Raw genomic sequence first — 24,198 nt, 5'->3', positions numbered from 1 at the left:
CCCACCCTGCCCGCCACCTCAGGGCCTTGCCGCAGGCCCGGCCCCCACCCTGTCCCAGGCCTCAAGGGGCCCACCCCATGCCCATGCCGTCCCGCAGCCACAGCACACACTAGGTGCTGTGGTTCACATGGATTCAAGTTCCTGAACTGCCCTCAGGCACAACAGCCGCACCCTGACAGCTGCACTTCTAAGGGAGGAAAGACCTACATTCAATACATTTTGTGCAGAAAACCATGATTTTCCAGGTTAAATTTACCATATTTGAAACTAAATTTTAACTGATAAGTTTAAAAAAACAGCCAAATAAAGTGAGTGATATTTCTTTATCTCTGCGACGCCGCTGACCTCCACGTGCTCAACGCAGCGACCGGAACGGCACTTTCCGGACAGGAGCACGAGCGTGCTCTGACCGCAGGCGCCGCTCCACGTCTCTGCAGCCGGCACCCCACTTTCACCGCCAGGAAGGGTGAGACGAAGAGGACCAGGACTGAAGCATCGGCGGGCACTCACCCGCGTGCGGTGGCCCCTCCACGTGGAGAAATGTGTGTCCGAGTCCTGAATGCACACTCAGCTGCCAACGAAAGGTCGCACTAGTCTACACCAGGGCAGCCTGGACTCCCCCAAAACCCTCGCGTCCAACAGACACACACTTAGAGGCCGAGGGCAGCGCCCAATTGGCCGGTGGGGGGTGGCACCTGGGACACACCCGGCCCCGGACTCAGCCTCCTCACGGGGCACAGGGTGGGCTGGGGAGGCAGGGGCAAAGCGGGCGCCACAACGGGGCTCATGCACAGACGCCCGCCAGGGTGACCACGCACGGAGCAGCGTGGCCCCCCAGGAACCTGGCCCACCTGAGGACGGTCAGGGGTTCCCCGACTCGCCCCGCAGCCATTGCCTGGCTTCACATGGTGGCCCTTACCTCCACCCCAGCAGCTGCCCACGCCTCCAGAGGCAGTTCCTCTTGGAGATGGGCCCTGTGGTGTCACCAAGAAGGCCCCCCACACCCTGCGAGACTCTAGGCCCGCCTGCCCGGGAGGATTCCATGACACCTGCCCGGCCCTGGACACACAGGCCACACGTTAGGACTGGCCAGGCCCCCAGGTGCTGCCACCAACACAGGCTCTTGCAAATTCCAAAGCTACGCACAGAGAGCGCACACCGTCCCTGCCCTCAGGGGACATTACGCAGAAGCGCGGCATAACAGATACAAGGTCACGTGTCATTGGAAAGCTGAGTTATTAAATGACAAGACCTTTACCACGCAAAGTGTCAGGAGACACATAACGGACAGTCACACGAGGAGCCCGGCGTGGATCCACAACACACGCTCCGCTGCCGTGGGCTGTGCCACGGCCACACACAGGCTCCCCTACACAGACTGGAGACTAACGTGCAGCCACGTTGGCGGAGCTGGCGATGAGAGGCCTCGCCCGGCGCTCAGGTGCACGTGAGCCACCGCAGGACTCCGAGCAGGAGGAGCCTGATGGGCCACCTGGGCCGCAGGGTCGACTCCCGCACAGGAGCCGCCACACCCTCGACAGCACAAACCCATCCAGGACACGCGGTTACTGCCTAAAATGGACGGAAACAAAATACGTCTGTATCCGTGGCTTCGTGGGGACACGAAACAACCCACACGTTGGCCACCTTGGACTCCGGACTGCTCCTGGAAGTGGTGACTGCAGACACAAAGGGAGCGTCTGCCCTGCCTCTGGCGCACCGGCCACGTCTCTGGAGAAGCGGACACCCCACCAGCAGAGCAGGGACAAATGACAGGGCTGGATCGGTGGCTGGACCACGAGGGCACTCGCTAAGTGGGAGGAGAGGGGCAGACACAGCACGGCCTCAGGGGCTGCACGGATGCGCGGTCCTGGCTCCTGGCGGCCAGAGCCTGGCAGCGTGTCCCACACTTGCAGCCGCTTGGGGGGGCCCAGCACAGGGCCGGGGTGAGGCCCGGAAGGTGGGGCCTGAAAGGAGAGAGCACGCAGCAAGGAGGGGACCGCAGGGCGTGTGCCGCGGCAGGACAGACGCATCTGGACGGGACTTGTGGGGAAGAAAGGGGACAGAGAGGAGGAAGGCAGCCTTGGGCAGCTGGTGACGGAGGAGAAAGGAGGGCAGGGGGAATCGGGCTCGCAGACAGAAGAGTGCACCGTCCTTGGCACAGACAAGACAGGCTCTCGTGGCTCAGGAGCCCAGACCTGCCTGCACTTTGCTGGGAGGACAGAAGGGGGCGCTGTCGGGCTGAGAATCCACACACCCCTCGCCAAGCCCCTGCAGATGGCTCGGGAGTCCACACTGCAACGGAATTAAAGACACTCAAACCACCATCTCAGAACAGGCAAAACACACGGAATTGGAACGCAACACTAAACCAGAAATGGACCAGAAAGACAAAGCGAAGGAAAGGACATTAACCTCTGGGAAGAAATGGGAAAAAAAAAAAAAAAAAGACAAAATCCTCACAGAAAAGATGAACCAACGACAAAGCCAACAAGGGAGGGTCTACTGACAAGACAAACCACAACGAAGGGGAGAGGGAAGGGGAGACGGGGAGAGGGGAGGGCAGAGGCAGGACGGCCACCAGGTCCTGCGGGAGAAAACATCCGATCAGAACTAATCTTTACAATTATGATCCAAGGAAACTTCCCCTACATAGAAAGAGACCTGAACTTACAACTCAGAAGGACTTACTGAGCATCTGAAGAAACTGGCCCGGAACAATCCACCCAAGACGTACCCTGGCGGGACCGCGAGGTCTCACAGGTGCACACACAACCCCGCAGGCCTCCAGGACACAGACCCGTTAATCAAATCAAAGGAAACAGGCCCACCAGGCTGGTCAGAACCAACGCGCAAACCAAGGCGGCGACGGAGGCACCTCTCTGAGAGCCTCAGTGACACAAAGTGTGAGCCGAGAACACACACACCCACACTAGTGTCCTTCAAGTGTCACAGGCACAGGAATACAGTTTCAACAGACAGAAACCTAGGGAATTCTGGGTCCACCAGCCCTTTTGAGGAATCCGCTACAGCACGTGCAGGCAAACGATTTCCACGGAGAGGCCACGCCGTCTGCACGGCAACAGCTCCACTGTGCCAGTGTGGACAAGAACACACACACGCACGGCGCACAAGAGCACACGGGCAAGCACCTGGATGGGACAGCCCTCGCAGAACCATCCAGGCGAAGGTTGCAGCGCTCGCCCGGGGAGCGGTCACTGCTGGGCCTCGGGACTCTCCAGACAGACAGCGCACAGAGTGCAGCGAACGCAGGCAGCCAGTAAGAGAAAGTGCACGCCGTCTGATTCCACGTACACAGAGATCCGGAAACTGCACGGTGATGGACAGTGAGGGTGGCTGTGCCGGGCACAGGGACAGCAGGGCGGTCTCAGGCCACCAGCAATCTTCTGAGCACGCGAGCTTCCCAGGGCAGACCAGCTGGCCGCTTCCGACACGCCAATTACATGCCAATTCCAACATGCCAATTCCACCCCCATAGCCTGACAGGGAATGTTAATTTCTTCTGTGACAGTGAGAGCCACTGCAGCACACACGGGAGACAAACTACACGGCCGCGGCCACGGGGAGCCTCTGAACACGGGCTGGCTGGTCCCATCAGTGGTTCACATCAGTGATGTGATGAAATTATTAGTAATCTTCTGGGGTGTAATGACACGGTCTTTCCGAGACATGTGCTGTGACATTGATGAGTGACACGGCACAGCCTGGGTTTTGTGTCAGATGATGGGGGTGGGGGGGGGCGGGAGGTGGGACATAACTGAAACCAACCCGGCCGAGAGCTGGAAACGCTGAGGCGAAAGCGGCACTGAGCGCCCTCGCACGACTCCCTCTGCTGCATCATTCACAGTCATCAGAATAAAAGGTCTGCCCATCACGTTCATTGGGTAACTCGGGGGGAGCAGGGCCAGAAACCCAGAGAGCGGCTCACCAGCCCACCGCCCAGGGCCCGTGCGCTCCAGCCCCCCCGCTCCGAGCTGGGGGAGGGGGGGAACGTCCCACTGTGCCCATGTCAGGGTGACCTTCCCTGGTCTCTTAATGGCGGGCAAGGACACAGGTTCCCCCTCGACGTCCCACCCTGGAACTCAGCTTGAAGACCACTGCCGTCTGCCGGCTCTTGTCGGGGGTGGGGGCAGGTGCCCGCGCTCAGACGCTAAATCCATCCAGTGTGCGGGCAATGGGGTCACTCAGAGGCACACGCACACAAACTGAGGACTTTGCTTGAAAACAAATTTAATTATGGCATGTGATGAGAAATGCACAGTAGCTCATTAGAAAATGGTAATTTTGGTGACGTACTATGGGAATTTTCACTGATAGAAAATATTTCCTTTGTAAGCGAGTGACGCTGTGGGGTGCTTTGTGAGGCAAACGTAAGCCTTCAGTGGTAGAGTCCTAAATCGCTGTGGCATGGGAAGTCAGGCTGGACCATTCCAGAAAACGCCCCCCCCCCCCCCACTGCCCCATTGTGCACTCTTACCAAACGTCACCGACTGACAGGCAGTATTCTGTTGCAGTGTCCTCCTCGCTTGACAAAAAACGCCCTTGGTAGTTTCGGACACAACCCGAGAACCGCTGCCCTGGGGACAGACGTGTCTTCAAGGGTCTGAGCTGCCGCTGCTCCGCCCACTCTACAGGCAGGTGCTAACACCTGGCTCTCTGGGGCAAAGCCCTGACTGGTCGGATGTACCTGTTCCCATGGCCTAAGTGCCCTCCCCGTGGCCCACACTGAGCTGACGTGACGTGCCGAACACGGGCTTTGGGAGATGCTCGGTGACACTTAACGTTCCATCCTCCTACAGACACAAAAAACCTGGATCCCGTTAGTAAAATGTAGCAAAATCACTCAGAAGTGGTGAGTGTGGGGCCTCTGTTATCTCTGGTTTCATCACCACTTACTCCATTACATGTTTCTAGAACCAGATTTTTAATAATGCATGTAACGGCCAACTTCCGGGTCCTGAGAGTAGTGGGCTCCCCACAGCTTGCCGGGGGTAGGGTGGCAGGGTGGGTGGTGGCGTGGGCTCTCCAGGGAGCACACCTTGCTTAGAGTCCTGCTCTGGGCTGCCTGAGCATCCACTTCCCGGAGAGCCTGCCTCTGACAGTCACTGCGAGCGTCAGTGAGGACGCTGGGGTCGGCCCGCAGCACAAGCCGGACACAGAGGAAGCCCCTTAACTAGCGGCGTGAGTCTGACGCTGCTGCACGCGGCGTGGGCACGGAGACCGGCCACGGTGGCCGTGCCAGACAGAGCTTTGGGCCTTCCCGGCCCAACGGGAAGGAAGTCTGGACCTCAGGTGATCCTGGGCAGGGATTCCTTCAGGGCTGATGGCACAGGCACCTTGAGGGTGCACAGGAAAAAACCCCTCCGAGTTATGGGACAGCGAGCTCACGTCACTTCTGGTTGGAAAGGCATCTCAGCACACAACACAGGGTGCGGGAAGGTGCGTGTAAGCAGCCGTAGGCCCCCGCCAGACCTGAGCCTTCACACAGCCGGTCACATCCTGCTGGACGGGGACACTGGCATACCTTCACCTGGGACAGCACACAAGTCACTGCCCGAAGCGCATATTCACTTGACCAAAATTTGCCACAAAAAAAAAAAAAGAAAACTTATGATAAAAATACATGGGTTCTTTCATCAGAAGGATCAAGAAAAACATTTTAGAAAAGAGTGAATGAGAAATGTGGGCAACTGGGGCGCCTGGGTGGTTCGGTTGAGCGTCCGACTCTTGTTTTTGGCTCAGGTCATGATCCCAGGGTCATGGGTTCAAGGCTGTGTCTGGTTCTGCACTGAGTATGGAGCCTGATTTTCTCTTTCCCTCTCTCTGCCCCTCCCCCACTCACATAGGCATGCACTGGAAGGAAGGAAGGAAAGAAGGAAGGAAGGAAGAAAGGAACAAAGGAAGGAAGGGAGAGAGAGAGGGAAGGAAAGAAAGAAACGTGGCCAAAACATGCCTAAGGAATTACACGAACACACACGATTGCGCACACGTGGTTGCACAAACAAGTGTGCACATGTGATCCCGCACACACACACATGCTCACACATGTACATTCACACACACACATGCTCGCGCACACATGCACATTCACACACGCACATGCTCACACACACGTTCACACACACATGCTCCCACACGCACGTTCACGCACACACATGCTTGCGCACACATGCACATTCACACACGCACATGCTCACACATGCTCGTTCACGCACACACATACTCCTGCACACACGCGCGTTCACACACACATGCTCCCACACGCACGTTCACACACACGCTCCCGCACACACGCACATGCTCACACGCAGCTGCCGCCGGCCCTCCAGACGCTGTGCAGGTGGCCGGGCCAGAAGGCAGGGGCCCAGGGCACCAGCAAGGCAGCCCCGCCCCACCCCCACCCCCTGGCGGCCAGGAGTCAGCGCTAAAAATAGCAGCGGCAGCGCCCGGTTAGGCTTTCTCGGAGAGGAGCATCTGAGTGACCTAAAAAGGAATTACATCCTGCACACAGGCCAGTGGAAGCCTGATGGCCAAGATAAGGGGCAGAAAGGGGACAAAAGAATTCCCGGAGGGAAAAGTGACCGCTATTTGCCAAGTCTGCCTGGAGACGCGCTCACCTCGAAGCCCCCCCCTCCCCCGAAGCCCCCCCCTCCCCCGGGGCTGTGCCGGGAGGGGGCGGAGGCCAGGGGCCCGCCCCCAGCTGCCCGCCGCCCTGCCTGGCCGCCCTCCCGGAGTCCACGTGGGGGCCGGGCCACCAGCAGGCATTTCCTCCCGCACGCGGCCCGCAGACCGCCGCAACCTCCCGCGGCCTCGCCAGCGGGCTGCGCCGCCATCGGCCGATGAGCGAGGGGCCTTCGCGGCCCTGTGTGAGGCCGGACCCGGCTCCCCGTCCAGGCTGGGTCTGGCCCGGCTGCCTGCCGGGCCCGGCTGCCAAGGCACGGCGCCCGAGTCTCCTCCGGGCGGCCCCGACCCTGCCAGGCCCACAGGTGACGGCAAACGCTGAAGCCGCCGCTCTCGGAGGCCGTCAGCGCGGGGAACCTACTCCTGCTACAGCCCAGAAACACACAGCGCCGTTCAATTTTAATAATACCCGTCGCTTTGGGACATGAAAGCTCCGCTCGAACCGCCTGCTTTTCACTTAAGAAGCACTCTGCCCCGACTTGGGGTGGGGGTGGGGGTCGGGGTCGGGAACAGAATCAAACCAGGTCCTTGGCAGATGCGGCGAGGCCTCCAGACCGCTTCCCACACACTCGCCTGGCCTCACACTGAGCACAGGGGTCAGTGGTGGCCACGGTCCCACGGTCACGGCACGAGACCCCTGGGCACCCCATCTGGAGACCTCCTTCCCAAGGCCCACCCACCACGGAAACTGCCACGAGGCCCCTCCTTTGAGCCATTTCCAGCCGGCGAGGGACTGTGGTCACGGGGTCCGAGAGGGTCCCTGGGGGCCATACCTGGCTCTGGCCCTTCCCTCAGCTGCCCTCCCGTCCCTCCTGCCCCGTCCCCCCACCCAATGATCATCTCTCCCCAGCCTTGCCCCTCCCAACCTCCCCAGTCCCCCTAGGGCAGATGGTCTGTCCTGAACTCCAAGTCCACACCCTCCAGAGGCCTGGTCGGCAGGACCACCCTGTGCCCACCCCAGGAGCCGGCAGGTTCTCCTGTCTCCTCTCCGGTCTGGGCCCTAAGGACTCCTCGGGACAGTGCTCACCAGCGCTGCTGGGAACCCCGGATCCCAGAGCCAGGCAACCAAGGACTCCCCTCTCTTACCAGGTTTGCGGGCCTCACCCCTGCCCGCTGGCCCGGCCAACCTCTCCTTCCTCACGTACCCCCCACAGCAGGCGGCTGGCCCTTGACCCGGAGGGCCCGGGTCCCTCCTCCTTCCCCTGTCTGCTGCCAGGAAGCCACACCCAGACCCCTTCCCACAGCTGCCCTGCCTCGTGGACTCCGGCCACCCATCCCTCGAACCGCTGCCCCTTGCCCTGGCGGGACCCCTCGCCCCGGGCCTCCCCGCTGAGTGGCCGGCTCCACCTTCGGCACCGCAGAGGCTGGGACTCCCATCCTGCAGCCGGGTCCCTTTGGCACGTCTCCTGACCCCTTCATGCCTCAGCTTTCTCACCTGTAGAGTGGGGCCCAGCACAGCTGTGATTTGGGGAACAAGGGCCCAGCCCGGCCGGCAGCGAACACCTACCACTCAGCAGCCACCGCCGAGTCTGCGCCATCGATCCCCAGAGACCGAAGGAAGCAACTGAGGGAACAGATCACCTGGGATCCCACGGCTAACTGCCGTCTGCACATGTGCACGTCTGTGCCGAGCGGGACACGGTAAACCACGTCCCAGGTCACTCTGCCAGGGCCACCACAGCTGTGCTACGGAAACCGACGGTGCCAGACCACCTCCGGTGGCCCTGAGGTGAGCGGCAGGGCCTGGTGGTGCTGGGATGGGCCTCCGCGGCTGTGAGTGAGGGTCTGCGCTCCCCGGCCCACCTAGGAGGGGAGTGGGCACCGGGGTCAGGGGCAGAGCCACTCGGAGGCTCTCACATCCGTGGGCGCCAGAGGCTGGATGGGTCCTCTGTCACTGTCAGCCGCAGAACTGATGCGCGGCTCTGGTGGGCGGGGAGACGGGACAGCCCGCCGCAGTGGTGTGCAAAATGCACCTGGGCACGTGGCGATGTGCTGCGGACAGAAGCCACGCGGGAGGCGGCGCGAAGGGACAGAGGGCGTCCCGCCAACTGTGCTGGTTACGTGTTAGCGTCGGGACACGCTGGGTTGAATGAAACGTTATTAGACTTGATCTCACCTATTCTTTTTCCTGTTTGAATACGGCTCCTAGAAAGTGGGATTTTGCACGTAACTCTCAGGACCTTTCTGTCGGGCAGCACAGGACTCAATCCTACGAGATAGATTTTGGCCACTTTTCTATTGTAGTTTTACAAGTTCTCCTTCACTTGTAAGAGCTCTTTACAGAATTTTTAAAAACTGCAGTTTTATTGAGTCACATCCATCAGTCTTTTCCTCAGAGGTCCTTCAACCATTTGGAGCTCAGAGAAGCCAGCCCCGTGCACCCAGAGAGAAGACGACAGTAAGCGCGGAGCACATGGCTCGGCGCGCTGTGGCCCAGCAGTTCACGGCAGCCTGGCGGCCAGGACGGCACCATGGGCCAGGCCGTGTTCACAGCACCCCAGCAGTAATAACTCTGTTCTCCTTACAAGACCCCCAGGTGCGGGGACATAGACCCCCAGGTGCGGGGACAAAACCCCAGGTGCAGGGACACCCAGGTGCGGGGACACGACCCCCAGGTGCGGGGACACGACCCTCAGGTGCGGGGACACGACCCCCAGGTGCGGGGACATGACCCCCAGGTGCGGGGACATGACCCCCACGTGCAGGGACAAAACCCCAGGTGCAGGGACACCCAGGTGCAGGGACACGACCCCCACGTGCGGGGACATAGACCCCCAGGTGCGGGGACATGACCCCCAGGTGCGGGGACAAAACCCCAGGTGCAGGGACACCCAGGTGCGGAGACATAGACCCCCAGGTGCGGGGACATAGACCCCCAGGTGCGGGGACACGACCCCCAGGTGCGGGGACAAAACCCCAGGTGCAGGGACACCCAGGTGCGGGGACACGACCCCAGGTGCGGGGACACGACCCCCAGGTGCAGGGACATAGACCCCCAGGTGCAAGGACACGACCCCCAGGTGCAGGGACACAGACCCCTGGACAAGACCCTAGCTCCACGCAGGACTCCCACCGCTCACTAGGACTCGGGGGAGTGCTTCCCTCCCACTCCCCAGCGGGCAGCTACTGGCTGGGCTTGGCCAACTCCTAATTGTGACAAATTCTAATTCATCAGTGTTTTTCTCTTATGAATTGTGCTTCGGTGTGTCTACGAAATCTTTGCCTAATTCAAGGTCACAAAGATGTTCTCCTAAGTTTTCTTCTAGGACTTCTATAATTTTGGGTTTCATACTCAGGTCCACAGCTGACTTTAATCTGCTTGCGGTGCAACGTATAGAAAACGTGCTGCTTTCTGCGTGTGGACAGACGAAGGCCCACTTTCCCAGCACCGTGGGCTCAACGACACCCTTCCTCTGATCAACAGCCGTCAGCCCCGGTCGATCACTTGGCCATATTCCTGGCTCTACTTTGGGATCTCTTTTCTGTTCCATTGGTCTGTAGCTCTGTCCTTTTGCCAGAGTACTGTCCTGGTGGCTGTAACTTTACAACAAATCATGAAATCAGAGTGTGAGTCCCTAAACTTTTGGCTATTCTAGTTCCTCCGCTTTTCCACATAAAATCTTAGACCTACTTTGTAGACTTCTACCGAAACACCACCCAGAGGTCTGGAGTGGAAATGCACTGAACGGGGGCTTGGTCAGAGGGAGGTCACCACACTAGCATCACAGAGTCTCCATGACACAAACACAACGTGCCTCCCCGTCCCTTCACGTGGTCTCTGGCGTCCTTCGTACCCGGCTCACAGGCCTCTACGCGCAGGTGTTGACGCCGGTACGTTTACGTCAGGCCCCTCCTCTGTCAGCGCCACTTAAGGCTCCAACCGTTCGTGGCCAAGGGGACAAAGATGTCTCCGCAGAGTCCTGGCACACTGCCAGCAAACGCGCTTACGCTAGTAAGGTTCCCGTGGACCCACTGTGAGCCTGCGGACGGCAGTCGTATCTTCACCCACACGGGGACTCTCAGTTCCTTCTCTCAGATCGGCCCGGCCAGGACCCTCGGGACCACACTGAACAGGGGAGGTGACGCCAGGCGTCCCTGCCCCGCCATCGGGCATGAGGTCAGCCGTGGGCTCTAATGACGCCTTCACGGGCTGAGAGGTCCCCTCAGTCCTTAGTTTGCTGACAGTCTGCATGAGACGTGGTTACAGAATTTTGCCAAATGCTTTCTCTGCACATATTGAGATGATCGCATGGCTTTTCTTCTTTAATCTGTTGACACGGTAAACTTTATCTATCGATTTCTGATCTGTTCCTTGGTGACGACGCATTAACTTTGTCATCCGCTGTGCCTGTGTGTCTGTACCCATGTGACACGCTGGTACACGCTGCTTCACACATTCGGTGCTAAAGTTTTATGTTTTGCATTTATTTCAAGGGAGACGTTGGCACATGTACCTTCGTCACGTAAAGCCTCTGCCTGCCTTGGTGCTCTGGTGACACTCGTGTCACGGGAGTGAGGAAGCATCGCCCGGGCCTCAATATCTCTGGAAGTTTCTGCAGAATTGCCACTGCGTCTTGCTTCAGTGTTTGACAGAATTCACCACTGAATCCACGCGGGCCTGGGTTTTTTTGTCCCAAAGTGGTGGGCAAAGTTTAGTTTAACAGATAGAGGACCGCTGAGTTCACGTACTTCTTGACTGTGAGCTTTCATGCCTGTTTTTCCAAAAACGGGCAACTCTCACATAAATCTTTGAATTTATTAGCATGAAGTTGCTCACTGATAGTCCCTTATCTTTCTAATGCCTGCAGGGTTGTTAGTGACGATGCCCCACGTCAGATCTCTGAAATTGGTGACTTTTATCTTCCACCTTCAGAAATGAGATGGAGAAAAGCAACTTAAACCCAAAATAATCAAAAGAAAGCAAAACATAAAAAGCAAAAAAATCAACAAAGGAGGAAAAGAGGAAAACAACAGATGCAACCCGTAAAACCCAAGGCAGGTTCTCCGAGACGGTGAGGCTGGCGACGCTCCAGCTCCAAACGCCTGCTTTCTCCTCACTACGGGTCCCGCTTGCCCGCGTCCTTGCCTGTCTGGTCATCTCCGGTCGGCTGTAAGCAATGACCGCACCCTCCACCTTGCCGGGGCCCGCCTGGACGCCCCCTCCAGTGGCGGGGGGGCAGCCACAGGGCTGACCCTCCGTGGTCACTGTCCGGCCTGTGGGCTGGGCCTGAAAACCACAGTTTCGTGTCTCTTTTCCGGTTTCGGAGGGCACGTTTGGTGCCCACTCCCGCAGGTTACCTGGAGGCAGGACCGCTCCGCACATCCATCTCAGAATCACAGTCCGGAAAACGTGTGAAAGACGTTGACACGGCCAACAGATTCGCAAGTCCAGAGTCTGGCGGAGCTCCCCTCTGGGCCACCTTGACCTTACCGATCACTGAGCCGTTTTACGATTCTGTCAATTCTAAATCCTGATAACAATGCAAATGACTCTTGACCACAGGAACAAGGTGTCTGGTGGAAAGAACTGATTACTGGCCTGTTTTCCATCTCTTAGGCAAATAAACTCACTCAGCTGCTAGAAGAATCTGGGTTTGCTCTGGGGAGTCTTGCTTGAAGCAGGTCTAACTTCTCATCTTACTTCTCTCGCTAATAAGTAATACTTATTACTGCAATTTAAAACATCTTCAACACTTGTTCAATTTATATTCGTATGAGAGACATTATATCTGTGTTACAGTTTATCTACACCATTACAATAAACTCCAAACAACCTAGGAATCCATCAACAGAACGGTGACTCTAAAAAGGCTGGTGTGTCCAGTTAACGAAATCCTCTGAAGCCATTAAAACAGGGAGCATGCATTCACTTGCACAGAAAGATCTCCCGGCTCAGCTGTAACAACACATGTGCCTGCAACCTGCTAAGGAGGTCGCCCTCTCCTCCGGGCACACAGCTGGTGGGACACGCGTTAGGGCGCGTGCGTCAAGCCGGAGGCAGAACGGGCTGGGGGTATTTATTCACACTTTCTGCTTTGTGCAATTTCCCCAGACTGTTATTCAAGAAAGAACTGTTGAGCACACACCCCACGTGCCCGACACACTCCCAGTGCTCAGGACAAGCATGAGCGGGATGGCAAAGAGCCTACGTGCAAGCACACTACCATCACACAGGGGAGAACAGTTAAAACCGACTTCCCGGCAGCCTCGCCCGCAGTTTGGAGGGTCAGGGGTAGAGCAGGCAGCACGTCTGGGCACGGCCTCCTCAAGAGCTTTCCTGAGAACCCCACCAACAGGGGCCTGCACCCCCAGCCCCAGACAGGCCATGTCCTTCCCAGCACCATCCCTGGACCACCCACGGGGCTTTCCGGCTGTCTCTCCAGTGTGACAGAAGCTCCCAAGGGCGTGGCCCCTAGCACCTGGCCCGCTGGCCGGCCCTCCCACACTGTGGCCCCTCTCTCTCCTTATGGGGGCAGTAATGTCATCGTGGGCCCGCCGCGTGACCTCATCAATTTCCTATTCCCCTCGCAAAGGCCCCACCTCGAACACTATCCTCGGTGCAGGAACTTGGCGGGGCACAAAGATCCAGGCCATGACGTGCAGCCCGCATTTCCAGGGGGACAGATCAATATGCACCCAACGGGCAGACTGCAAGTTCAAGTTCAGATGAATCCACAAAGCACAGCAAGAGTAAGGGGAAGCCAAGAGAGTGACCAGGAGGGGCCTCTCGGGGGAGGTGGTGGGGAGTGACAAGGACAAGAACCGGGAAAGTGGGGGCAGGGGAGAGAGTGGGGGCAGGGGCGTGCATGGGGCAGGAAGGCTCGGACGGCCAACTTAGAGCAAGCACAGAGGCCTGAAACACCCAGCGTGTCTGGAGACAGCGCAGAGAAGGCCACGCATGGACCCTAGACTCTCACCCAGGGGGACCAGAAGCACGAAAGGTACCCGACCAGAGTTACGGCCTCAGGGAGCACCCTGCTGCTTACAGAGAGAAGAATGGGGACATGGCCGGGCCCTGGGGGAGGCTCTGGGTGGGCCGTGAAGGGGTCACAAGGCCTGCCGCTGGCATGGAGGTATGGAGGTAGATGAGAGCAGGGATTGGCCCCTGTACTTAGAGCCCGTGCACCCCAACAAGGGGGAGACTGGTGTCACCGGCCACAGGACCAAGAGTCTGATGCTCAGGGAGACAGGACAGGGAGGGGCGTGGGGAGGCCAGCAGGGGTGACACCAGGCTGTGCACCTTCTGGAAGACTGACCACCTCTCTGGTGCCAAGGCCACACTCAGGACCAAATATGTAAAAATCCTGGATGCCAAAAGCATCAGAGGCCATCAAAACTAAGGACGGAAACGCCAGCAATATTTCTCTTGTTCCCTGCTTTTTTATGGTGATAAGTGTTACAGAAAAAGGAAAATTAATCCAAGGGTTCTAAAAAGCACAGATGTCGTATTCAGTTGTGTTTACAAAAGCAGCTTATCAAAGGCTCCTTTGAAAAATGACCGCATAACAGAAACTCCAGGATTAAACACTTTTTAAAAAGGCAGGGACCCAGAGGCCCCCGGGGCCTCGAGGCGCCTCGTCCCTGAGTGCTGGCCCAGCGCACTGGCCTGGGCTCTGGTGGGACCCACTCCCTCTGCACTCGGGCCAGCCGGCTGAGCACCTCACTGCCCAGGTCAGCCCAAAATGTGTTGGGGGGCTCCCGTTTAATTCTTACAAGAACCATCACTGAGGGTCGCCTGGGTGGCTCAGTCGCTTACGCATCGACTTCAGCTCAGGTCATGGTCTCGCGGTCCGTGGGTTCGAGCCCCACGTCGGACTCTGTGCTGACAGGTCAGAGCCTGGAGCCTGCTTGGGATTCTGTGTCTCCCTCTCTCTCTGCCCTTCCCCTGCGTGCACTCTCACACTAAGATGAATAGACGCTAAAAAAAAAAGTGTTTTTTCAAATAAGAAAGAAAGGAACCGTCACCAGAATCTCTTCCTTCTGAGGAGACCTCTGCACACAAGCCGGGAAGAATGGCACCTCCACGTGCACACCGTGGCTCTCGATCCCCTTTCTGTGAATAAAGGCTCAGCACTCTGGACACCAGGTGCTCTGGCAACAGGCTGCCTGCCCCTCTGGGTTCTGGGTCCCGGGTCCCCAGTTCCGGAAACAGCCCAACGTGGCTGTGTGCAGCGAGGAGGCTCAGAGAGGGGGAAACACCTGTTGGTCTGTGGTTTTCCAGGGGTCAGAGTTCACAGGAGGGGCAGCTGCCCAGCCCCGAACTCCCTCTCAGACCACTGGTACCTGGCTGCCACAGCAGTGGTGACCGGTGGCCCCATCACCAGCAGAGTAAGAAGGGCAAAGTTTGCACCGGAGTCCAGTCTGGGGCCTGTCGGGTGGCGTCTCGCCTCCCATGGGCCTCTCTGCGCACCAGGAGCCAGGACGGCAGCTCGCGGCCTCCCAGGACGTGCGCCTCCCCGATCTCACGCTCTATACTCCTCCCGCCCCCCACCCGGGGCCCACCTCTGAGAAACGGGAGCTGTAGCTTTCACAGGGCAGCCGCTCCGGCCAAAATGGACACAGACCCAGGGAGCCAGGGAGCCACAGGAGGACACCACAGGCAGCAGGGGCCCTGGGGCCTGTCCAGCCCCCGAGAGGCCAGCGCTTGGCCAGGAAGGGCCCTCGCTTCGCCTGCTCGGCCGGCTTCCCGCCCGGAGCGGACACTGGCAACGGCTGGGCCAGGGCTGGGCCTGGGCCGGAGGTCCCTGGGCAGGGCAGAAGGTTAGAGGGGGAGGGCGGAGAGCCCACCAGCCCCACCTCACTGCCAGAGACCCTCGCTGACGGCCTCCCACCTGCTCACCCCACGGGCTGCTCCTTCCAGAGCTTCCCTGGTGTCCCCGGGGTCTGCCTTCCATCCCTGCCGAGAACCAAGCATGACACGCGGCGGACAATTCGTGCGGGATGGGCGAGGGAGGGACCCCACCTCCAAACACCCCAGAAGGACGCACCTCGCTGGACGGGACAGCAAGGGACGAAAAAGACTGTCCGAGGCTCTGCCCTCCCGTGCCTGCGGCCCCACGATCTGCCACCACCCGCCGCTGCCCCTTGGGCCTCTGGTAGATGGCTCGGCACCAGCAGACCCAATGCGCGACCGCCCTCGACACCCGGAAGGGAGGGCGGGAGCCCGGGGCCGGCACCTTGCCCAGGCAGGCAGGACACAGCCCATGCCCACGTCCATCGGCTGCTGTGCCCTGCCCCTGCCCCTCAGCACCTCGGATCTCAGCCTGCCGGACCCCAAGGCCAGGAGGAAGGGGGGCCCAGGGCCATCCCTAGCATCTCCTACTGTGTCCTGTTCACACGGCACGGCCACGGGCTCAGCAGAGCTGCAGGAGGGCAGGGGACAGGGGCAGGGGACCGTCCCCCAGCTGCCCCTCCCCCAACGCCCCACCTGCGCCACCCTCCTCCAAGCCGCCCTCGGAGCTGTGGACCCCTCACACCCTGGCAGGGCCAGTCGCCCACGGCCCTCGCCGAGCTGGATGCCTGGCCACTCAGCTCCTCTCACCCACAAGGTCTCCTCAGGCATCCCATGCCTCGGAGTGGCCTCTCCAACGTACTACCTGGGGGGTCCCACGTGTACACGTGCCACGTGCTCAACTCCGCTGCCACCTGTCATCCGGAAACACCTGAGCTTCCCCTGGCCCCCTGGCCACGCTGGCCACCCGTCTGCTCACGCAGCACGCACCCTGGGAGCACAGCCGTCTGTCCGCCGCTTCCAACCCGCCCCCGAGCATCCGGAACAGAATTCGCGCCGACCACGGGCTCCGCCAATACCTGTTCAACGCTTGGTGCCAGCACCTGGCCCCTCACCCGGCAGCGCCTCCCCCTGAAGCCTCGGACCCGGGTCCTCCCCACACCCTGGCCCAGACCCCACCGTGGCCTCCCACGTGGCTTTGCCGCCTTTATGCTGCCACCAGAGGACCCTCCTGAAAGGTACCCTAATGTCCCCAGAAGCTCCCAACGCCCCCCCCCAACCATACGGAGACCCCCACCCGGAGGGAGAGGAATCGGAACAGGGGCCTCCACGGAGGCACGTGACGCCCCGCGCAGCCAGCCCCAGGACAGCCCCAGCCCGCACCCGACCCGGACACAGCACGGTCTCCACAAAGAGCAGGTACTCACGGCACAAACAGGCCATCTGAGAGGCACGCGGTCACGGCACCTCTTACCTGATAGAACTCCCGCAGCCAGTTCTTCTGCAGGTTTTCTGGCTATAAATTAGGAAGAGAGAAAGAAAACACAGTCAGATCGTCGACACAGCCCCAAAGAGCCACGAGCAGACACTGGGGTGGTGAACACCACCTCGCGGGCCTCACTGTGGGGCCCGTGCTGGGGGGAGGGGGGCCGTCCACATGGGGGACCTCCCACCCCCCAGGAGGGGGCCTGGCTCTCAGTCCCCAGGGACCAAACTCGCCAGGCGACAGGCAGGCCCCGCAGTGCCGGGCGTCCACGGCCGACCCTCAGCCCTGCTCTGTCCCCATGGGGTCACGGGGAGGGACGGTCCACAGCCGGACCAGTGTCTGCACAGGACGGCACAGCACCCCAGCAGCCCCCACCCGCAGTCAGCGAGCCCCCCAGACTCCGTCGTCTCCCCGGGGGGCAGCAGGGAGGACGCCGTCCCAAAAAAAGAACCCGGGGCGGGTCTGGGCAGCACGAGCACCAGGTGCACGGAAAGGCGCGTCGTGGGCCGTCGGGGACAGCCAGGCCCACCCGGCAGGCCCCCTGCGCACCCCCCGCGGCGGGTGCAGAGGAGCCGGAGCCCCCAGGTGCTGCGGGAAACAGTCCAGCGGGTCCCTAAAGCGCGAATCAGAGTCTACATGTGATCCAGCAAAATGCAAGCAGCCGTCACAGAGAAACAGGCACCGACACCGGGGCACCGGTCAGAGTCACCAAAAGGTGGACACGGCCCAAATGCCCACGTGCGGATGAACGAATGAGCAAAACACCGCCCATCCACACAAATGACTGCGACTCGGCCTTAAACAGGAAGGAAGCTCGGCCACCCGCTACAGCATGGCGACCCTCAAAAACACGCGCCACGTGGGAGAACCCGGACACAAAAGGGAAGTAACACGTGACGCCACCTTCAGCATGGTCTGCGCAGACAGGAAGCGGACCGTGGCCAGGGGTGGGGGTGGCCACTGCTGGGCACGGGTTTCCCCATCACGGGGTGATGGACACGCTGTAACGTGGACCACGGTGGTGGCCGCAAACTCGGTGGGTCCACGCACTCTCCCACCGCCCGAACCGGCGACACCGCGAGCCCCAGGCTACGTGGCCAGAGCAAGGGGGGGCCTCCCGGGACGGGGGCCCGGACACGCGGCCGGGCCCCAGCAGTCCTGCCGGCCCCCAGTCCTGGCACGGACGAAAGAGCCGCGAGCAGGCCGTCCACTGACGGGACGACGCGGCCACCTTCCAGTGCAAGTGCTCCCGGGCGCGGAGGAGGAGACCACGCGGCTGCACGACCCGAGGACCGGATCGTGGCCAGGACGCAGCTCCCGACGCCGCTCCTGAGGACAGAACATCAGCATGCAGAGCGCGGCGTGCGAGCCAAGGGCCACCCTTCGGTTTCTTCACTTCTGATATGCTTACGGTCACCACACGTTACTTTCGTATTGGAGGGGTTTTTAAGTTTGCTTATTTACTTTGAGAGAGAGAGCAGGAGGGGCAGAGAAAGAATCCCACGCAGGCTCTGTTTTGTCAGCACGGAGCCTGACGCGGGGCTCGATCTCACGGTTCGCGAGTTTGTGACCTGAGCCGAGACCAAGAGTCAGACGCTTAACCGACTGAGCCACCCAGGCGCCCCTACTTTCGTAATTTGTAACTTCGTGTTCAAAACTTGAAGCAGAGACCGTGATGGCTCTCGGATGCGGTGCAGCATGCTAACCACCGGCCGCTACAAGCCACCGTGAGAGGCGAACGGGGAAAACTCTGCGGAGGGTACGACGGCGGCCCCCCAGGCCCCTCCTGCAGCAGCAGCTGCTACCGACGGGCCGGGCCGAGAGCGACGCTTCAAACACGCCTCGACGTGCACGCACACCCACACCCACACACACCCACCCGCGCGCGGTGGCCCCAGGGCTGGACGGTGTGGCCCACAGGACGCTCCCACTGACACAGGGACCGGCACTGTCGGTGGAACCCTCCACGATCATAGACTTGCAGCAGCCAAATTCACACTTGAAATGTGGTTCCTGTGGCTAAATCGCTGCATTTTTAACATCACTTAATTTTAAACCGCACACGTGGCTGGTGACGTTCGCGGGCAGCACAGCTCCACGGAAGCTTCGAGGTCCCTGCTCTGAAGCAAACATAACGCTGACACATATACATGATGAGACGGCGCACACAGAAAGGGAGGAACGTCTCACCCACCCCACCTGTGACGATCAGCGCAGACACCCACGCTCAAGGAGTGTGACAGCACATTAAAGGCTCACCCCTCACAACCAACCGTGTGGACTATCCCGCGAATGCACAGAAGGCTCCACCGGGAAAGCGGCCGAGGCAACTGGCCGCACCAGCAGCTCAGAGAAATCGGCCGATTCTCGTCACAGGTAACGGGACAGCCGGGACCCCGGTCCAGCCGCAGCCACACGGGCTTGCAAGTCCCGCTCCGGGCATCACGCCGGCGTCTCCTGGACCCTCCAGGGAGCTGGAGCGGGCAGCAAACCGCCACCCCGGAGCCCAGACAGACAGGAGAACACTCGAGTCGCGGCGCAGACCTGCTCTCCCGGAGAAGATGCTGGAACCAAAGCCTAGTACCGAGGCGCCAACGGTCAGCTGAGACCTGCGGGAAGCCGGGCACGGACGAGTGTACGGAGAAGCCCTCGGGACCACGTCGAGGAGGCCCCATGCTGTGGTGGGTTCTCCCTCCAGGTAGCCCGGCACGTGCTCATGGTCTAGGTTGGAGAAGATCCCTGGAGAAAGACCCCTCCTGGCGCCGGCCGGGGGACGGGGGGAGCAGCCTCGGTGAAATACACCCAGCGCCCTCTCCGCACCGAAAGCCCTCCACGCCGGGGAAGGGGGGGGTCGCCCGGGCCCAGGCCACCCCTGGAAAGGGCGCCTCCCCCCAACCTGCCCGCCTACGGCCCCGAAGGAACGGGGGAGGGGTCGCGGTGCAGGGACACAGGCGCAGCCACAGTCCGAGACGTGCCGCAGACCGCGGGGCGCTCCCCACCCCCACGCCGTGCCAGCACAAGGCAGGGCTCCGGCGCAAGAGGGCGCGACACAGACCGCCTGTGAGCTGCCCTCACGGAGCCCCCGGGACACAGGCGAGGGCACCGGGGGACCACGAAGCCTCCGACGCCATGGCCGCGGCACGCCGTAAACACGGCCCGGGGCCACGTTAACAGAAGGCCTCGAGCGACCTCAGCCCCTGGGACCCAACGCTTCAAGTCCAGCTCCCGGCAAAAAACTACCAGGCTGCCTAACAGGCGAGGGGAAAACAGTGCAAAGACGCAGAAAAGGCGTCTGAGTCCCTCTCGGCTGGGACTCCGATTCCGGAACGCCAGAGAGCAAGCGCAGGGCACACGGAGGGTGCTGACGGACAGCCTGGAGGGCACACGGGGAGGGACAGCCACGCGAGCAGCGCGGCGGAAGCTCTAAGAACGCAAAGCAGACGCTAAAATCAAACCCGCTGTAACAACGTGAAGAATGCCTCCGGCGGGCTCGTCGACACGCCGCACGCGCGGAGGGAGCGAGCAGCGAGCTAGAAGACCCGTCAGCGGAAACTTCCAAAGCATAACGCCGAGAAGAACACTGACGAAAGGACAGAACGTCCAGGAATCATGAGACGATCTCACATGACGGGGTTTCAGGAAGAGGCAGAAAAGAGAGTGCAAAACACCTGCAGGGTCCTAAGGACCGAATTTTTCAATGAAGGACAAACACCAGACATAGACGCTCCCTCGCGGGGAGAGCACTCGGTGCCACACCCCCCAGAACAGCTACTCGCAGGCACACAGGATCCAACGTGCACCAAGCGGGGGACAGAGAGCATCTGGGAAGACGGAGGAAACGGGAACCCGGGCCGGATCATGGCGACCTTCCCGACAGCGACGCGAGCAAGCACGCAGTCGGGTGGGAAGCTCCCCGCGGTGAGAGGGAGCACCAGCCACCCAGGACTCTGCGTCCAGCAAAACCATCTCTCAAAAGCCAAGTTGAAATAAAGGTGTTCTCACCTGGGAAAACTCATCACCAGGGGACAGGCCCTAAAAGTAACGTTTTAAAAAGTTCTCCAGGGAGAAGGAAAATTATACAGATTAGAAGAGTGGTTTCATTGGGGCGCCTGGGTGGCTCAGTCGGTTGAGCGTCCGGCTTCGGCTCAGGTCACAATCTCACAGTTCGTGAGCTCGAGCCCCACATCAGGCCCTGTGCTGACGGCTCGGAGCCCGGAGCCTGCTTCGGATTCTGTGTCTCCCTCTCTCTCTGCCCCTCCCCTGCTCTGTCGGGCTCTGTCTCTCTCTCCAACATAAATAAACATTAAAAAATTTTAAAAAAGAAAAGAGTGGATTCGCATGAAGAAAGACAAAGAAGAAATAAATGAAACTTCTTCAATAAATGTCTGCAACCATTAATGTCAAGTTAACAGACCAGGAAGTGCCTGCACGCGCCCCACCCCTGTGCTCCCCGAGAACCCCTCCCTGGGGAGTCTGGGCGTCCGTGGAAATGATAAGATGTCACTCCCCTGGTCAGGGGACACCAGTGGCAAAGGTGGAAGGATTCTGCGGGTATAATTAAACCCCAAGATTAGTTGATCTTAAGTTCATCAGAAGGGGCGTTATCCTGGGTGGGTCTGCCCTTATCAGATGTCAGCTGGGCAATTTTCCAAGAGGCTCTAAAGGTCGGGGAGGGGAGGCCGAGCACTGGCTCTCTGCGGCCCGCCCTCACCTCTGCCGCAGCAAGGTGCTGACGTGGGCCAAACCCGGGGCGGCGCACTTCCCTCCAGATGAGGGCGGGCCCCCCCCCCCCACTCGGCTGCGCCCGGACGCCCACCCCCCAGAACCTAGAGGCGGGGCCGCTGTGGAAGCCTGCACTTGTGCTGCCGTCACACGGGCAGAAAACTGACACGCATCCTCCGTGTTACGAACACGGGCGGGTTGCATACAACGGAACAGTTGGTGTCCCTCTGAACGCTTCGCCCACTCAGATTTTACTGTGAAATAAGGTCTCTGGGGAGGACTCCGATCCCACTGCGGGAGGAGCCTTGACCACGAGAGCAGCCACGTGGCCTGACGTCCCGCCCTCCCTCTGGCGCCTGCCTTTCTCAACTACGCGTTTCACGTTTGGGTGCAGACAGCCATCAACATTGCCTTAATTTGCTGGTTTTCTGGTGGGTTTTTGTTTACTTTTTCATTCAACAACAAACATGGTTTACATTCATCTTCTCATGTGACTTTAGTTTATGACATAATTCTGTATTTTGGCTTTTTGAGTTAAATGTTTTCTTTATTCTTTCTTGTTCTGTAGCAACAGAGTTGAGTGTGACAGAACCATGTGTTAAAAATGACACACAGCACACGCACTCACACCCTGGAGCCGGTCCCTGTCTTGTGGGGAAACACTCGCCCCCAAGGTCAGGAACGGGGCAAAGACGCCGTCATTTCCGTAACACCTAGACCAACGCCAAAGAGATTAAGGAATAAGACGAAAGAGAGAGAACAACCAGGAGGGTAACAGGTGAGAGGACAGCATGTGCAAAGGACCAGGGTTGGCGATGAAACTAAAACAGACATAAGAGCACGGAGGAAAAAGTAGCAGGATGTAAAAGTGAGACCCAAAATCAACAGCTGCCCTAAACACAAACACTGGTCACAAGATGAGCTGAGGAGGAAACCCCATGACAACTGCAACAGCGAACAAAGATGACGCTTAGGGACCAACGTTTAGCTGTGAAAATTCTGTGCGCAAAAAGCAGCAGGACGCTCCTGGCGGAGGCGACGCCAGACGGGAGGCCACGGGACGACGCCCTCACCTCCCCCCACCCCGGGGAGGCTGGCCCAGCGCCATCCCGCACCCCTGGGCGAGGCCCCGCAGCCCCACTAGGCCAGCGGACTCCAAAGCTCACGGAAAACACACTATGACTCAAAGTCTGCCCGCTGCCGCTGAACAGAACCACACGCTCGACCACAACGAACGTCGAAAGGCACATGGGCGAGGGCTCGGCTGCCCGACGCCGAAGAACCGGACGGCAAAGCAAAACGACAACAGGTCTGATGGAGAAATGACCAAAAGACGCCAAGGGGGCTGACACGAGTGAGAGGTTCACCTCTGCGGACGAGAGCCAGGCAGCGGCCGGGCGGGGGCGCTCGTCCCCGCGTCCTTGCCCACGGCTGCGGCCCAACCCGCGGCACACCCGCGCAGAGCCCCCCCGACAGCGCCGCTCCCCACAGCCACCGCGGCGGCCGGACAGAGCAGGGCAGGAGGCCCAGGGAGCCAGACGGGCCATGCCCCCCGCCGCCGCCAGAGCACATGCCGCAGAAAAGCGGCAATGAGGGCGGCAGAGGCCCTTGGAGGCGACGGGGCCCGTGACTGCAGGCCCTACGCAGACCCCCTTGTACCGGGGCCACATGAGCCCAGCCAGGGCCTCGTGCGCTTGATGAGAACCTCCCCCCCCCACCACTCCCCTGCAGCTCGCCCGGTGCCCCAGGGGGCGGCCTGGCCTCTAGCCTAACGCGCCTCTGTCCCCCTCTCCCTCCCACCTGCGGGAGCCACCCCCACCTGACCCCGCAGTGGCTGCCTAAGCGGAAGACGGGACAGGGACCCCTCCCTCCCTCTCTCTGTCTCTCTGTCTCCCTGTCTCTCTCTGCGTCTGCCTTCACTGCCTGGCCCTTGTAGGCAGCGAACACGGCAAACGCTCACGAACACACTAACTACAGATGTGCAGTTAAGACCTGTAGAAGCATCTGGGGGCGCCTGGGTGGCTCAGTCGGTTGAGCGTCCGACTTCGGCTCAGGTCATGATCTTGTGGTTCATGAGTTCAAGCCCCACGTCCGGCTCTGTGCTGACAGCTCAGAGCCTGGAGCCTGCTTTGGATTCTGTGTGTTTCTCTCTCTGCCCCTCCCCCTGCTTACGCTCAGTCTCTCTCTCTCTCAGAAATAAATAAAAACATTTAAAAAATTAAAAAAAAAAAAAAAGACCTGTAGAAGCATCTGGAAAGAGGACTTTCTCAGGAAGGAAGCCAAGGTCTGGGCCGCAACGGGAAAGAAAGTGCCGGAAGCAGGAGCTGCTGTCACAGGAGGGAGCCCCCACCCACGGTGAGGCCTGAGGAGGACGGGAACAGTCCCTTGCCGTGCCATGGTGGGAAGGGGGGCCACGGGGACAGGCCTTCCAGGGGGAACCCACCCCATTGTGACTCCCACCCCCACGTGCCGAACCCCGTCCGGGTGGTGGCGTCCACGCAGCCGCTGGCTCGTGTGGCCCGGGCACAGCTCCGTCAGGAGGAGGGGCCGCAGGCTG

General features: G+C 60.1%; 1 protein-coding gene across 4 annotated transcripts in view; it reads right to left on the bottom strand.

Annotated features, from left to right (window-relative positions):
• Window positions 1-24,198, bottom strand: part of INPP5A (inositol polyphosphate-5-phosphatase A) — a 175,127-nt gene that overhangs the window by 113,326 nt on the left and 37,603 nt on the right. For all 4 annotated transcript variants that reach the window (XM_086681250.1, XM_086681247.1, XM_086681248.1 and 1 more), the window contains exon 2: window positions 16,908-16,949. In XM_086681250.1, the coding sequence (XP_086537376.1) occupies window positions 16,908-16,949 (42 nt within the window). The remainder of the gene's footprint in view (window positions 1-16,907; window positions 16,950-24,198) is intronic.

This window comes from Puma concolor, chromosome D2, assembly GCF_028749965.1.
Source record: "Puma concolor isolate L17-30 chromosome D2, mPumCon1.1.hap2, whole genome shotgun sequence".
Taxonomy (NCBI): Eukaryota; Metazoa; Chordata; class Mammalia; order Carnivora; family Felidae; genus Puma; species Puma concolor.
The sequence above is the reverse complement of the archived record's forward strand: the minus strand, read 5'-3'. Positions and strand labels throughout refer to the sequence as shown.